The sequence below is a fragment of the Cygnus atratus genome, chromosome 3 (genome assembly GCF_013377495.2).
Source record: "Cygnus atratus isolate AKBS03 ecotype Queensland, Australia chromosome 3, CAtr_DNAZoo_HiC_assembly, whole genome shotgun sequence".
NCBI classification, from domain to species: domain Eukaryota; kingdom Metazoa; phylum Chordata; class Aves; order Anseriformes; family Anatidae; genus Cygnus; species Cygnus atratus.
The window spans coordinates 3,965,848-3,981,449 of NC_066364.1; the positions used below are offsets into that span (position 1 = coordinate 3,965,848).

At 42.1% G+C, this 15,602-nt stretch overlaps 1 protein-coding gene across 1 annotated transcript in view; it reads left to right on the forward strand.

Moving 5' to 3' along the window:
• Positions 1-15,602, forward strand: part of PKHD1 (PKHD1 ciliary IPT domain containing fibrocystin/polyductin) — a 254,443-nt gene that overhangs the window by 98,728 nt on the left and 140,113 nt on the right. The window contains exons 37-38 of the mRNA XM_050709748.1: positions 12,871-13,078; positions 14,054-14,211. Of these exons, the coding sequence (XP_050565705.1) occupies positions 12,871-13,078; positions 14,054-14,211 (366 nt within the window). The remainder of the gene's footprint in view (positions 1-12,870; positions 13,079-14,053; positions 14,212-15,602) is intronic.

Consider the following 15,602-nt stretch of genomic DNA (forward strand, 5'->3'; position numbering starts at 1 on the left):
AGACCCCTGAGTGCCCCTGTCCCCCCTTGCCCCAGCAGGGTGCCCAGCCCCACATCCCTGGGCTCGGGGAGCTCTCCAGGGAGCAGCCCCCGGCCCCTCTCGGGGCAGCCCGTGCCAGGGCTCCGGCACCCGCCCAGCCCAGCAGTGCTGCCTGAGGGGCAGGGGGAGCCGCCGGGGCTCCAGGCTGGGCCCGGGGCCTCTGGGCCTGGCCCTGGGCACCGCTGAGCAGAGCCCGGCTCCGGCCTCTCCGCACCTCCCTGCGGGTACTGACGGCCATGGGGGAGCTCCCCCGGAGCCTCCTCTGCTCCAGGCCCAGCAGCCCCAGCTCTCGCAGCCTCTCCTCACAGCACGGGGGCTCCGGGCCCAGCAGCACCCTGGGGGCCCTGGGCTGGGCTCTCCCCGCTGGGCCCAGGTCTCTCTGTGCTGGGGGGCCCAGGACTGGTTCCAGCACTCCAGGTGTGGCCTCACAAGGGCTGAGCAGAGGGGCAGGATCCCCTTCCTCGACCTGCAGGTGATGCTTTACTTAATGCAGCCCTTTTTTTGCCCGAGGGCCCATCGCTGGCTCACATTGCCTCGGTGCCCCCCAGGCCCATTTCTGCAGAGCCGCTTTCCAGCTGGGTGCCCCCGGCATGTCCTGGTGCTGGGCCTGTTCCTCCCCAGGGGCAGGGCTTTGGGCTTCTCCTTGTTGAGCTGCAGGTTTGTGTCAGCCCCCCTCTCCTGCCTGTCCAGGTCCCTTTGCACAGCAACATTTCCAGTCATATTTTGTACCCCTGGTGTATCAGTGAGCAGCTCAAAGACATAGCCACGAAGCCACTTTTGAGCTCAGCATGGCATACACTCCCAGTGCATGGCTGCAATTAAGATTGATTCAAACCATGTAATCTGCAATTTAGCATTGAAGCAGTAGCAGCGCTGTAGAAAATAAGGCCAAAAGAAGTGCTTTCTTTTGCTGGCTTCATATTGCTTACATCAAACAGAAATATGTTGTCCTGGCTCCAATTTAGCACCAGTCTGGCCTGTGGTATAGAACAAATTGTTGAGCATGTCAGCCTCTTTCGTATCAAATACGTATATGAAAGAGGCTGACATGCTCAGCAATATATGTGATATATATACATCCACGTATATGTATGTTATCGCAGATCAAAATCATTAAATAAGCAGGCTTTCAAATTCGTAGCTGTCTTGGGTGAAGACGGGAGTGAATGCATTTTAATTCCTTTTCTCCTTCAGACGGGGAGGTTTGGGGGATGCTTTGCAGCTATGGTTGACTTCAGATTGTTTAGTAAGCGCTGTCAGCTCCTCACTTTGATATGTTAATATGACTAAGGGTTTCCCACAATTCCCTCGCGAGCAGCGGTCCTTTGCTCCCGTGGTTGTAGCAGGCTGGGAAATTTCACTGTTGCCTTTGGCTTTAGCCAACTCCCCTGCCAGTCAGAGCGTGCCACCCATAAACTGCCTGTCAATCACATGTCAGTTTTACAGGGGGGTTCAGTCAGCCGGGGCAACTCCACTTTTTGACAATGTAATTATGGCCCTCGCATCTGCAGTAGGGGCCTGAGCGGGGCTGGGAGACTTTTATTGATTGTTCAGAAGGGAAATTTATCACTGTCTCCAGCTCCGTTCGCACTTTATTCCCCAAGAAACTCTCCTGACAAACTTCAGGAGAGAGGGTTAGCATGGTGGCATTGGCTGTTCTTGTGCCTTTGTCCTTTCCAGGGAAACTGGGTTGAAGGCACCGGCAGATGCTGACCAGTGGGCCGGGACAATGTGTGGGTGCAGCGTAGCTGGAGATACTGCATCAGTGGCCCAGGACACCCAACCTTTGCAATAGCCTGATTTTGTGGGCACAACACTCTTATGGATGGGAAAATGTTAAAGGCCTTTCCCATTTTGCTCCATATTTTAGCAGTCCTGTGTCCATGAAGTCATTATTCCGTTGTGTCTTGTTGAAGCACACTGTGCCTCATCCCAAACAAAGAGGAGCACTTTTGCTGTATTTTTACCTGAAACCTTGTCAGTACCAACACTGTGATGATCTGAGACATGAACATATGAGCCTGACACCTGCATTTTGACTAATAATACCTGCCTGTCCAACTAGATGGAGGATGCTATGTTTTGGATTTAATGACATGCTACATACACTTTGTCCAAAGCCTGAAAGCTGAGGGGTAAAGAAAAATGATGCCCAGAGACCTTTTCATTTAATACCATGCCTGTTTCTAATCAACATAATTACAACAGAGGTGTCAGTGGTTATTTCAGTCCCCTAACATCACGGATAGTCCTGCTTCAAAGATCAGTCCTGCACTTGAAATATTTGCAAGTGGATGCTGATGGTGGAAGATGACAACAGGCAATTCTGCACTTCTTAAATTCCAGATTTTGAAACCGAAGAAATCTTAAACATTTCCAGGGTTAACTCAGGCAAAAAGTGTTTTTATCAGTTGAACCCATTATTCATTTTAATCACATTTAATCAATAATAAACCACAAAACATTTGTGAGCTGTGTGCTGTGCTGTACAGAGCCTGTGCATTCCTCAAGAGAGCAGCCATTTAATCAAATGCTTCTTGCTTTTCCTCCATTAAGCAGTGTTATGTATCTGTGCTGAGTTTGAGATTAAGAGATCATAAACAACATGAGAGAATTTGTTCTGCTTTACTCACATTTGAGAAAGAAAACTTCCCAGGGGGAAAATAAAATCTTAGCAAAGGGATTCAAGATAGGGTGCAGAGATCTTCTAGAGATAAGACGTACTTTTTTACCTTAATGAAACGGTCGTATATGCAATACTTATTATTTCCCATTAACTGAAATCACTGGTTTACACACTGTAAATTCAAATCCCCTTTCCCTTGCTGGGGCCACTTCCATGAGTTAGTTTTCCTTACAAGTTAGTTGCTTTGTGTGGTTGCAGGAGGCTTTTTGCCTTCTGCAATAACATTTTTCCCTTCAAGACCTTGACTTGAACATGATGCATTAAAGCAGATGGCTCCTGAACAGAAGGCTAAGCTGCCTTGGATCCCCTTGTGTTCACTGGGGGTAAGAGACTGCACTTAGGCACTTCCCATGGAGTAACTAATGTACAATGACTTGTGCCTTCACTTTCTTATTCACAAATATAAGATGACCATTAGATTTTAAAGACCTAGCAGATGGGGAGAAAAAAAAAACAAAACAGATCGTGTAAAGCTGAGCTCAGGGAGAGATGCTGTGTCTTTCATAGCTTGCCCTTCTTTCTAGCAGAAACACATCGATCATCTTTGATATAAACTTAAACCACTCACTCCATATTTTGGTGCCTATCTTAATGAGGGAAACAATGTGATGGGCTGTAAAGGGCACGGGGAGATGGTCAATGACTGAGTATATCTAATATGTAGCTTCTGTTTCTTTGCAGAGAGGGAAGGTCTGTAGGTTACTACAAACGCATGGTCTTTCTGTATGATCAAATAGTTGTCTTTTAAACCTTTGAATATAACATTGAAACATGCCCTGCAACTCTGGCTCCAACTTCAGCCAGGAGACTGGGTGGAGAGAGAGAAGCTAACAACAAAAATTTGAATTCCTACCAAAGACAGGAGAAAGCCTGCAAACATTGGCAGGCTGAGAAGCTTGGTCCCAGATCTGGGTTTTTGCTGTGCTGCAGGCTGAGCAAGGCAGAGTCCTCCTTTTGGGTTCATCTTTGCTTTTCCTGCTTGTCTCATTCCCTTCCATCATGTGTCAGGGGTGTAGCAAAGTGATTTTAGCATTTAAGCAATCATGCCACCCCGCATAACCACTCCTGCTGGCAAAAGATTAACTGGCAATAATGTAAAATGTTAACAGCTGCGTGCAGCTCTCCAGGAGAATATGCAGTAGTTGGCTGCCACATTGGAAGCATTTTGTTCCTGGTGTCAGTTTAAAGAGGATTTCCTTCGTGGCACCTTTGGATGTGAGCTGTTTTCATAGAGTTTCCGTGGACCTGTTTGATCACATAGCCCTTCATGGCCTCAGTAAGATGCTCCTTGCTTTGTTGAGGGTGCTCTTCAAGAATATTTAGGTGGAACTGTTTTTAGGTGGAACTGTTTTAAGGTGAAAACTGGTTTCACGAAAGGGAAAGCATTCAGCAGGACTAGGTCATTTTTCAAGGACATTTTCTACTGAAGAAAATCAAAATGATTTACTTTGTCTTCTCTTTCAGATGATGTCAGATTTTTCTCCCCACTGGGAAAAAGCAAAAGTGTTTAGTTGTATCATTCTGATTTCATTTGCACGTTCTCAATATTATTTTTAATGTTATATCTGATTCATATCAACATTTCCATATCAGTGAAATGTGTTTTTACAGAGTAAAAATCAAAACCCTAAAACCCCGAAGTGACATTAGTACAAAGAGCAAAAACAGTCTAATGATTCCAAAAGTAGAATTTCTGCAGAAGTTTTCTTCTGTGGAAGACGTTGAAGGTTTGGACGATGTGAAATCACATTTTCTGTCTGGCTGCAGAAACCACTTACAATGGATATAATATCACTCCTATTTAACTTTCTTTCTGGAGGAAGAAGCCAGAGAGATTCTGAAGATGTGTCTTGCAACTGATCTTGGATGAACAGGCTACCAACTATGTTAAAAGCCAATGGTTAAAGACTGAGCTGTGATGCACCTCTGTGCATCCACATTGCTTTGACAGAAAGTATCTGCTAGGTAATGTGCCATGTCCTTGTGTTCCACGGGCAACTTCAGCCCAGAGCTGCACCTGAATCTCCTGCCCTGGTGGTATGCAGCATCAGACCCTCTCCACGAAAGTGGCACACAATGGCTTTGGGCACAGGGACCTACTGAGGTCCACATGAGACATCTGTGTAGGTCCAAATTTCCTGTCCCAGTCTTCCCATTGATTGTGTAAAGCTCATGTCTTATACTGGACTTGGTCCCACACAATGGGGACCTCAGATGAGCTATATTTTGAGCCCATGCTCAAATCCCATCTAAAACACCCTTGTGCAGCACTTGAAAACTGATTAACTCCTGGGTGTCCTAAGGGTTAATGAGCAATTATAAACAAACAAGGACCTGCTATTTTACCTTGGGAAACAAAACAAAAGCTTTCTGCACTGGTTGTGGCAGGAAAGGTGCAGGAAAGCTGTCTGCATCTCCCCAAGAGCTGCCCACACACATCAATTCACTGCAAAACCAGCTAGAAATGTGCAGATGCTTAGGGAGTATGCCTTGGACCGGAATTAATGGAAAGCAAAAGTCAGGTGGTGACATTCAAGTGCACAGTGTGTGGCAGAGAACTGGCCAGCAAGTGCTGAAGGCTCCTGGTTCAGGTGAATGTTTTAAAGTAAATGGAAGGGAAGCAGCTCTCATTCTTCATTTTCTGATTCTCTTCACTTTATGGTCAATGACTGGACTAACCACTGCTAGAGGTCATGCATGTGGCACATTTTAAAAGAAAATGCTTTAACTTCTGGTTCGCCCTGAGGAGGTTGGCAGTTGGACTCGATGATAAGTCCCTTCCAAATGAACTTTTCTATTCTATTCTATTCTATTCTATTCTATTCTATTCTATTCTATTCTATTCTATTCTATTCTACCAAATCCAGGTTCATGTCATGACACAATTTCTCCTTGTCCTTAACTTAAGGATCCAGAGCCTTAAGGTCCATTTGACCATAGGGGGCTGTAGAAACACAGACCAGGGAGACTTTCTGGAAAAGATATCCTATTACTTTTTACTTAAGCTAGTTTTTACATTGCTACTATTTATTTATTTATTTTTATTAACTGTGAAGCAGCATCATCAGAAAGTCTCTGTCCGGGATCTTAAAATATTTTTTTAAATCTCTTTTTTTGAAGCAACCATTTCCAATGGCTGTATTGCCATTTATCACTTTGACATTTGGAAATTTTTGGAACGTTCAAGCTAAATTTGAATGGGCAGTTCAATCTGGATAAAGAAAAGTTAATAATAAGGGAATATGACAGTGGAGAGGAAGCTGGATTCCTTAGGCCATCTGACACCTGAAATGCTGCAGTAAATTGTGTTGCTTTTTATTACCAGAGACGATATTGTGCTTTTGTTTTGTTTTGTTTTTTCCTGTTTTTGTCTTTTCTGTTTTTTTTTATCATCACTGTAATACATTGAATTACATTTTTAACTCTGTCTCTTGCAACATTCCTTTGTTTTGGGGAAATGTAAACTGCTTGTTTCTGTTTGCTTTGTTCATGGGAATTGAAAGATCTTATTCTCATTTACACTAAAGATTTACAATGTAGCTGCAATAGATTGACAGATTATCTGCAGAATAACTTGTATAGTAACGGTAAGTAGATTGTGTGTCTGAGCCCTGCAGTTCTTATAAATTCCTTTTGTGGTATAAAGAGATCTCATTACCTCAACTTTAAAGCTCCAGGAAACTGTCAAAAGGTGTAAAGAGCTTTATAGTCTGTCAACACTGCAAACCAACTCTGCGTTCACAACCCAAATTAATTAATTTATGGTAAATAGGAGTGAAGGTGAGGTGTAGCAGGATTCTGGCCCTGTGTACTCAGAGGAGAAGGGTTCAAAGCTTGCAGTCCCATGCAATGCATCTAGAAGAGACATCAAACATGAAATGTTTGAAACATTTAAACAGCTTTTGGGAGAAAGACCAATGGTCCTGTGGCAGGCTTAGGGATGGAGCCAGTCCTTATTTAAAGTCATTTCAAGAGTCTGTTTTCTACCAACACTGCAGTGTGTAATCCAGACTCTCCAGCTCTGCCTAATTCTGGTTTTGCCTCACACTGGTTGCTGTCAGGATTGGATAGGAGGTTCCCTGGGTATCTTATGCTAGGTGACAGCACCTTCTCCAAAAAATCTTGCTTTCTGGGAAGGAGCATATATTTTCCAAAGAATCACCAGGCAGAGAGAGCTGGGGTTTCAAATGCCTTCTGGTTGCTGCTGGAGTAAAGAACGTGAGCATGTTGTCTGTGGATGCAGATTGCAAGAGAATAAATCAGATGGAGAAGAGCGACTGTGCTGAGTATACTCCTGGGAAGGACTGATGCATGTTGAAACAGGATGTTCTGGAAAGGAAAAAAAACAAAAAGCTGAAAGATTATGGCCAATAACTGTGAAAATCTGGAGGAAGCAGCAGCACTCCAGGACAATCTTATGGAAGAAGCCAAGCTGTAGATGGAGAAGACCTGAAGATGTTCTCTAAACGTGTTACTGGTTCATTGATATATTAGTGCAGATGTGTGAGAAGACGGTGATCACAATCTTTAGGAGAGGTGGGTACACATAGTATTCAAATACTGACCCCAAGACAGGCTGTGGGTTGGGCAGAGAATTGGAGGCAAAGAGTAAAGGCAAAGGTGGAAGCTGAAGAACTCACAGGGAGAAAGATGTGTTAAACATAGTTAATTTAGCTCTTATGGGCATGACAAATTCGTCAAGCCAGTTAAATACCTCACTCACCTTGACCATTCAGAAGTTTTGTGCATTTAAGCCCTACACTTAAGTGTCCCTTAAACCCTACACTGACTGTAGACAGACTTTCTTGTAACCCTGGAGATAAGTATGCTCGGACATACCTTGCTGTGTTTGTGAAGATTTGATGGGATTTTGAGACATTTCTGTACAGCCCAAATTCTCACCTCTGATTGAAGCTCTTAGGAGTAAGAAAAATCAGTTAGTGATGTCATATGGCATCCTACATGGATTTGTAAAATGTTTTTTGGGGGACTGTAAGAAATTGATAGCATTTTTCTTTTTCTGTACTCGACATAGAAAAGACAGCGTCGTTGTACACAACAGAATTACCTTGTTCTTAATAATGATACTGAGCCTACACATGACTGCATGTCCACATCATGCTTCTGACAGGAAGCGTAAACCAAAGTCCTGGAGCCACGATGCTCTTTATGCTACAAATTGTGATTAACTTTGACTTTGGAATTTGTTTTCAAGTCATCTCATTTTTGGGTTGCCATTTGATAACTTGGTTCTGCTCAGTATTTAAGTGTGTTTCTGTCAAGTCACTAGGTAAAATGTTCACTTCCTACTTTGCCTGCAATAGCATTTTGATTCTAAAGGGTCTGTCCTGTCCCATTAGCATGAAGGCTCTCCTGCTTTAGATCTCAAGATGTGTTTTTTTCCAATCTGAGCTCAGTTAATTATTAAAAATGAGTTCAATAATTAAGGAGTTATACAGATTCATCTATTTTTCAGCACTTTTGAGTGTTTCTGCTTTCAGTGCTTTTGGGGGGGAAGAAATTACTTAAATATGCCATGACTGTTGGTCTTTTAAACCTTCCACACTGAAACAAGTCATTTATTTACCTGTTGCACAACCCAGTTACAGTCACTGAAGGTCATTTTCTTTACCTTCAGGTTTTTTCTTGAAATCAAGTTTATTTTCAAAGGGAAACAAGACGGAAGGTTCTGGGCCTCCAAAGGGTGGGCATGCAGACTGAATTCAGTAAAAGGGTTTTTCATGCTGGGGACCCTCTTTTAGCTATTCGTGATCTTTGTAGAGAGAGTCCATTGGTTCTTTGAAGGAGAAAAGCTGGTGAAGACCTTCGGGAATAGAGGGTTGACTCCAGGCTGGAGATCAAGCCCTCCTGAGATGTTCACCACCACATTTTGCTTGTCCTTGTAGAAGCTGGATGCAGAACCACCTTCGACCGGTGGTGAACCCTACCCAGTCAGCCCCCCTCTGGTAGGTGAACAGGAGCCTGGCAACTTCTTCAAGAAGCAGGAGCAATTTGATTTGGCTGTCTGCTGTGACTGGTGACTGCTGTGTGCTTTCCAGATCCTTGTGGATTTAGGCAGCTATAGAAAGTTTGGGGAACCACATGTAAAGGGGAAGATCCTGCTCCCACCAGAGATGAATTAGAAGATCTGAGTGAAACAGGACAAGATGCTGGCTGACCTGCGGAGTTTTTTTAGTCACTGTTTGGACTTAACCAGATTTCTAAATCCCCTGATGCATTTAAAGACTATATTGGTACTTGCTGAGGCCCAGAATGGGACCTGTGTCAGACCTATGTCTTTCTGGAAGAGCAGCTAGAAGCTAATCAGACATCCAAAATGGCTTTTTTATTATTATTATTTTTTTCCTAATAAAATGTACAAAAAGCGTTGAAAATTGGAAGTAAGAAATCTTACACATAAAGAAAAAAAATATCTCACCCCAGCTAAACAGCTGGGAAAAAGGTAAAACTGTGGAATGGGAGACAGAAAGGGAGGCTGAGAGCTCAATAAGAAATTAAAAAAGGAGGGGATGGGAGAGGTTTTAGTACCTTTAATACTCTTCTTTTAGAATAAGAATACTTGGAAATATTTTCCATAAAAATTTTTGTTTCTGAACCTGGAAGTGGAAAAAAGCCTGAACCAGGCCTGTTCCAATAGAGCTTATTTTGAATGCGAAACGGTGATTTGCACCTCTTAATGGTAAGAGTTGTTGCCCAGCAGTGTTTTTGTAATGATTGCTGTACTATATATGTGACAGATGTACACAATGGGAGGCAGTTGTGTGCCTGGACACAGATGCACACAAACACACACACTAACACATGCACATGAATTGGTACTATGAGCAAAATGTCCAGCGCTGGAGAAAAACTCTATGCTGCTCAACATGCAGGTGGCTGCTGTCAGTCGTTCGTTTTTATGGGAGTCCTAAAAATTCATGAGGTTCACTCAATGAAAGGTGGTAAATGAATAATGATGATGAGACTGCTGCTAGTAAAAGAATGCACGTAGGCACATATCAAGAGGATTTTTTTTGAGTCAGCTGTGGGTGTTGAAGAGGGAGACATACAAGGTGACACTCTTTGTGCAGAGGGGACGAAATGCTACCTTTTGGTTCTTAGCAAGTTGCATTCCTTTTGTACTGGCATAAAGTTGCAGAGTGCTGATGGAAAGGGGTTCCTCCAACAGTGTGCAGCTCTCCTTGAATTAATGACTGCTCTGCTGCCCTCTCTTGCTTCTCCTCAAGGAATCATTGGGACTTTCTGAGAAGGATGGGGTGTCCACCTCTGTGTTCTCTCTGATATTCCTTTCTGTCTCAGATGACGATTGCATACAAGCATGAGTTTATTCTTAAAAATGTACCAAATACTTGATATTTCAGTATGGCTGACTGGTAGGCCTCTTCTAAGGAAAGTCTTCATTTAATACATGAACAGTACTTACCATCCCAGGATGTTCAATGGAGGGAAGATGAGATGAAGCTGTCAGTACTTTCCTCAAGACAACCAGAAAGGGTCATCAAGAAGGCATCTTTGAAAGTGATAAAACAGTTTCCCTGGGGGTAAGCTAGGTATTGACCAGATAGTGACCAGTGGCAGATAGAGCAGCTGTTGTGCTAAAATAGTTTTTTTTTTTTTTCTCATTACTCATCTTATTTGAGTTCACACTTTCCCACTACTTTAAATGTCCTCTCTCACTACTTCAAATGTCCTATCTCATCCCTTTGCACCAATATCCTCCCACTATTTGTATCACATCAACTCTGAACTGGTAGGAGATGAGCACCTGAAAAGGGTAATTCATTCCCGCTACTTCTGACACCCACACTGGGGTGGGCTGAATGGATTTCTGGAGTAGTAGTCTGTGTCTCTGTGTGCTCCCATAAATGTTCCCTGTGTTGATTCCTCTCTTCTTGGTGCAAACACTGACCCAGCTGAAATGCAGCAAATGATTCTGCTGCTTGCAACATTGCCTATAGCCTTGCCTACACAATAAGTAATTCTGGCCCAAAATTTCATATGCCAAAAATCAGAATCTGCATCTTAAAAACGGGGGATGCTTCAGGGGATGCACCACCCTTCTCTACACAAGGAAACCCAGATGTACAGATAGGGAAGGACTACGACTGCAGTATATGTCCTACTGGATTGTAACTTCTGTTTTAGTTTAATTTGAAGGAAATCCATTCCATGCATTCCAGAACAATTCTATGATATGAACTGAAGCACATTAGGTAAGGATGTCTAGAAGTTTTGCTTAGCTCTAAGTGGAGAAATTTCAATTCTGCTTTAAGAAAAGTAGAAGTTAATCAACCAGAGCTATCTCAGCTGGGTTTAGATGTGCATCATCTCATCTACACACAGAGCAGGTGTTCAAAAATGCTTCAGGATGACAGAGTATCAAGACTTGATTCTTTCTTCTCTCATTCTGCTGTGAATTCATGGACTTGGGGGTGCTACTTCTTATCTCCACCTTCATTAAGGAAAGAAGAATTGGGACACTAGAGTATAAGCAACCAGAAAGTGAAACAGGAAATAGAGAGAAGCTTGCCTAAAATAATTTGAAAATGATTTATTGGACGCAACCTCTACCCTCAGTGATTTCTGGTGTTATTACTTTTCTATAGTACAACCAAGGAGGACAGTAACTCGCTGTGGGCTAAAGGTAAATTATGATCTATTGCAAAGAAGGGAGGGAAAAATATACTAAAAGAAGGTGTGTGAGGCACATGCACCCTCTCCTGATGGTGTTCAGTGTGTTGGATCTTTCTGGAACAACCTGTTTCAATGCCTGTTAGATAAAGGGAGATGTCAAGAGTTAAAGCAAGCTTCATGAAGCAAAGAAGGGAGAGTGAAATGTCAAGAAGTTTGCTGGGGCTTGTTGCACACAGCCTTGGTAGTATGTCCAACAAGCAGGAGGGTATTTGGGAATCTGCAGTTGTAACCTTGCTAATGCCTTGCAGTGGTGGCTGATGTAGGGGGATCTTCTTTACCCTGCTGTCATCCCAACTCATGTATTCACACTGGTTGCTTTGTATTTAAAAAGACATGAAGTCCAACAGTTTTTGTGCTAGGTATTATCATTCCCTTCCTTGGAACCTCCAGATTTTGTTCTTCCTTACCCAGCTGCAACTGAGGCAGACTCCCTGAGAAACACCACCCATGGAGGAGGCTTTTTCCATGCAAGTCTTTGTGTTTTCAGCTCTGGAAGTAGGCTGAGGTACACTTCTAGGCACCTGCAGAATCCTGTTTCCACCATCACATAATCTCATGCTGACCCTATCACATGTCCAGTATCTACTATGCAAATCAAGTGGTAAAAAAGGACAATCAACATTTTTTTTGTTTCATTTTTGTTTTGTTTTGTTTTCCAACTGTTTGAAAACAGTCTAGTTGCATGCTAGACCTTTTAGTCTTGTGTTTGATTTTGCATCTCATTGTTTTCATTGCATGACCTGGTAAGCCAGTTAAGCCAAGATCTCAAAAAATGAGCCCTTGGTTTGGAGACAGTGTGAAAAGGACCTTGTGTTACTAGCTGAGCAATCTTCAGTAAGTCTTGAAAGTTCTTAAAAGTGATGATATTTGTCTTTCCTTATGTCATTGAAAAGCTACTAATAGAAGCATATATTTTTTCTGAATGCAAGTTTCTTGTAGGCCTAGATTCATTGTGTCTCATTTTGGATATTTGATTGGGAAATATGATAATTCAAAGTACTTTTTGTACTCAGAGAAGAATGATGATGCCCGCAGAGAGTGCTCTTCTCTGTTGGTTATAGAGGGTGCTTAAGGAGAAGGTGTTTCTCACACAGGGAAGTCAGTCTGGGGGAATGAAACCAAACCTCAGCTCCCACTATGTTTTGAGCAAACTCCTTTGTAGAATATTTTTCAGCTGTTTGGGAGCAATAAAAACAAAAGATATGAAATGAAGATGTTGTTTGTTAAGTGCAACTTTTCCGATCCAAACAGATGTGCACAAATCACCTTTTGTAGCATCAATCCCTTCTCTCCAACACATTATCAAAGAGAAATGAATGACTATGAGATGATCCAAGTGAGGCAGTGTTTTCTAATCATGCAACTGCTCTTTTCTGCTCTTTTTTTTGGTGTCAGTTGACTTTTTCTTTTTAATTTTTTTTTTCCTCCAGGCTGGATGCCCAAAGTAGCTTTCACGCAGTTGAAATCATCAGCTCTTGCTAACGACACACGATTAGTACTCCAGGAACATGTTGACTGGCAACCTGGTGATGAAATCATTGTAGGAAGGACGGGCCTTGGAGATGTACAGCAGAAAGAAGAAATGGCCATTATTGAGTCTGTAAACAACACTGTGATCTACCTTAGATCACCCCTCAGGTATCCTTTCCAGGGCCCAGGGGATTTCTATAGCAGAGAGTGAAATCAGGAGAAAATTTGGTCTAGGCAAGTGAGGATTTGCAGTTTCCTGTGGGATATAACAGCTACATAAATCCTTTTAACAAAGGTGGTCAGAGATATTTTGGTTTCTCTCTCCCCTTAAAGCTAGTGGGCGTTCAATCCTGAATGCCTCTGACTGTGTTTAAATCCTGTATTACAACCATGAACTCAGAAACCTTTGAAGCAGAAAACACCGATGGCCAGTCCAGGCCTTAGCATGGGGTTGACTAAGAATTTTCCTGTAAAGTTATTTTCCTGAGTAAGTGCATTTTTTCACAAAAAGTGTCTGATTCTGTTAAAAAATAATTAAAAAAAAAAAAGCCTTCCCTTCTTTACTGAATTGTTTAAGTTAATTAACAAAACATTCAAAGTGAATGACTTCAGTATGGAAATACTGCTTTGTGTTTCCACTGAACGTTAGCTTGGCTGTTTGCACTCTCTTTGTTTTCTGTGCATGGAGACTTTAGCCAAACTATACTTCTTACATCATAACCAGTGCTGAAGCATCTTCTCTGTTTGGGAGGCAGCCTAACTCTGATACTCATGAAGGTCAATAGTGGAATTTTCAGCTAAAAATATGTCGGGCTTGATGAAGAAAATACTTGTGTTTGTCACCACAGTATGTTTTGGGAAGACGAAGGAAATTCAAATATTGAAATATTTTGGTGTAAACATACATAATCTAAGGAGAATGTATGAGCATGATAGACAAGGTGAAAATAACATCAGCAAAGGAAAAATATATCTAGCCCATATACATAGATGCATTAGATAAGCCACTGTCAGTTGTGAGAAGATGACTGATACCAGCTCTGAATTTGGATGGTTGGGTTCATACTTCAACTTAGGGTAGACATCATTCCTGCTCTCCGTCAGCTGCAGGTGCTTTTGTGCCTTCTTTGTGTCTTTCCCTAGGTACTCCCACAACGTTGGAGAGGAAAGGGTGAATGGGCAGAGCCTGCCTTTGGCTGCTGTGGTGGCACTGATTAGCAGAAGGGTTGTTGTTCAAGGGAATGTCACCAGGGAGAGGAGGTCCCACCTCAGAGAGTGTGCAAAAGCAGGTGTTGCAAGAGGTGAGGAGGTCTTTTGTAACAGAAGCATACAGGGGAGTAAAATTGCTTTGTTAAAACCACATTGTGGTATCACTGTGCATTAGAAATATTTCTTAATAGGATAACTTTGAGACTTACCAGTGCCAGGAAAGCAATTTTATCTTTCCAAACATTATTTGACGTTGAAGTACGAAGTCTTGGGAGTTGAATTGCATTTCATTGTAATATCTCAGATGTAATATTTTCACATTGTTGTTTCAAGCCATCTTGGGAAAGACCCCTTAGTTTTGCCTGAGCCTAAGGGTGTAGAAAAGAAAGTATCTTCTGAAAACATATTTCAGTGTACATAATATATTAAATTTTTAATTGTGTTTACTATTTAGTCACTTTAAGAAGAAGGAAAAACAAAGCAGCCTGATGCTTGTTGTACTCATTGGTATAAAATATTAAGATGTTGTTTAGTGCTTAGGGATACCAAAAACCAAAACCAGGTGATGGTTTCTTGTAGCATTTAGTAGCAGTGGTGAAACAACTGGTATCTCAATTCTCCTTTGGTTTTACCTTTGTGAAACACAATGAAGTTTGATGAATGGCTTCCTGATTTACACCAGCAGGTGAGGAAATGGAGTCAGACACAGCGATTATAATTTAAGGAGAGTTAGGTTATCTGGCAACCCAGGTGTAAGTCTTCCTTTAAAAATAAAATGCCTTGGGCATTCAGACTGTGACACAAGACTTCATTTGATATCCAGCAGCCAACTGCTTATATTACTCATGGATTTATGGTCCATTTTGTGTGGAACTCATAAATATAGTCTCTGAAATGTGCTAACTGTTTGAGCCGTTTGAGGTTTTTATTTGCGTTAATGTATAGGAGGATTTCTCAGAGGAGTCACCAGAAGATGAGGAGGCAGTGATTTTAGATTTTTTTTTTGGTGGTTAATTTACTTTCTTTAAAAGAAAAATGAGTATTACTGACTGTAAGCAGACCCGAGTTATATATTCAAGTCTGAATCCCCTTGTACCAAAATATCCTAAACACAGACCTATGAAAGGACACATTTGATGAATGTCGATTCATTCCCCAGCTCTATGGTTTCCTCTCTTTGTCTTCAGACTGTGGTAAGTAATGTTTCCTCACCCATCTACGGGGACAGTCAGGAGAGAGTTTTAAAGAAATTTCAAAATGTTCTCATTTCAGCTTAGTTCAGTATAGCCGTGCCCAATCCTCTTTTCAAGGACCTCACCCAAGGTAAATCAATGTCAAATACATCATCCCTGTGCATAGGCCTATTTAAAATTGAACACAAGGAACTTTCCAAAGCATATAACTGCCACAGCTTCTTGCTGGTTTTAATAGAAAAAAATAAATCTAAAAAGTCCACGCTCAGGGAAGAAATTGTGAAAGTACT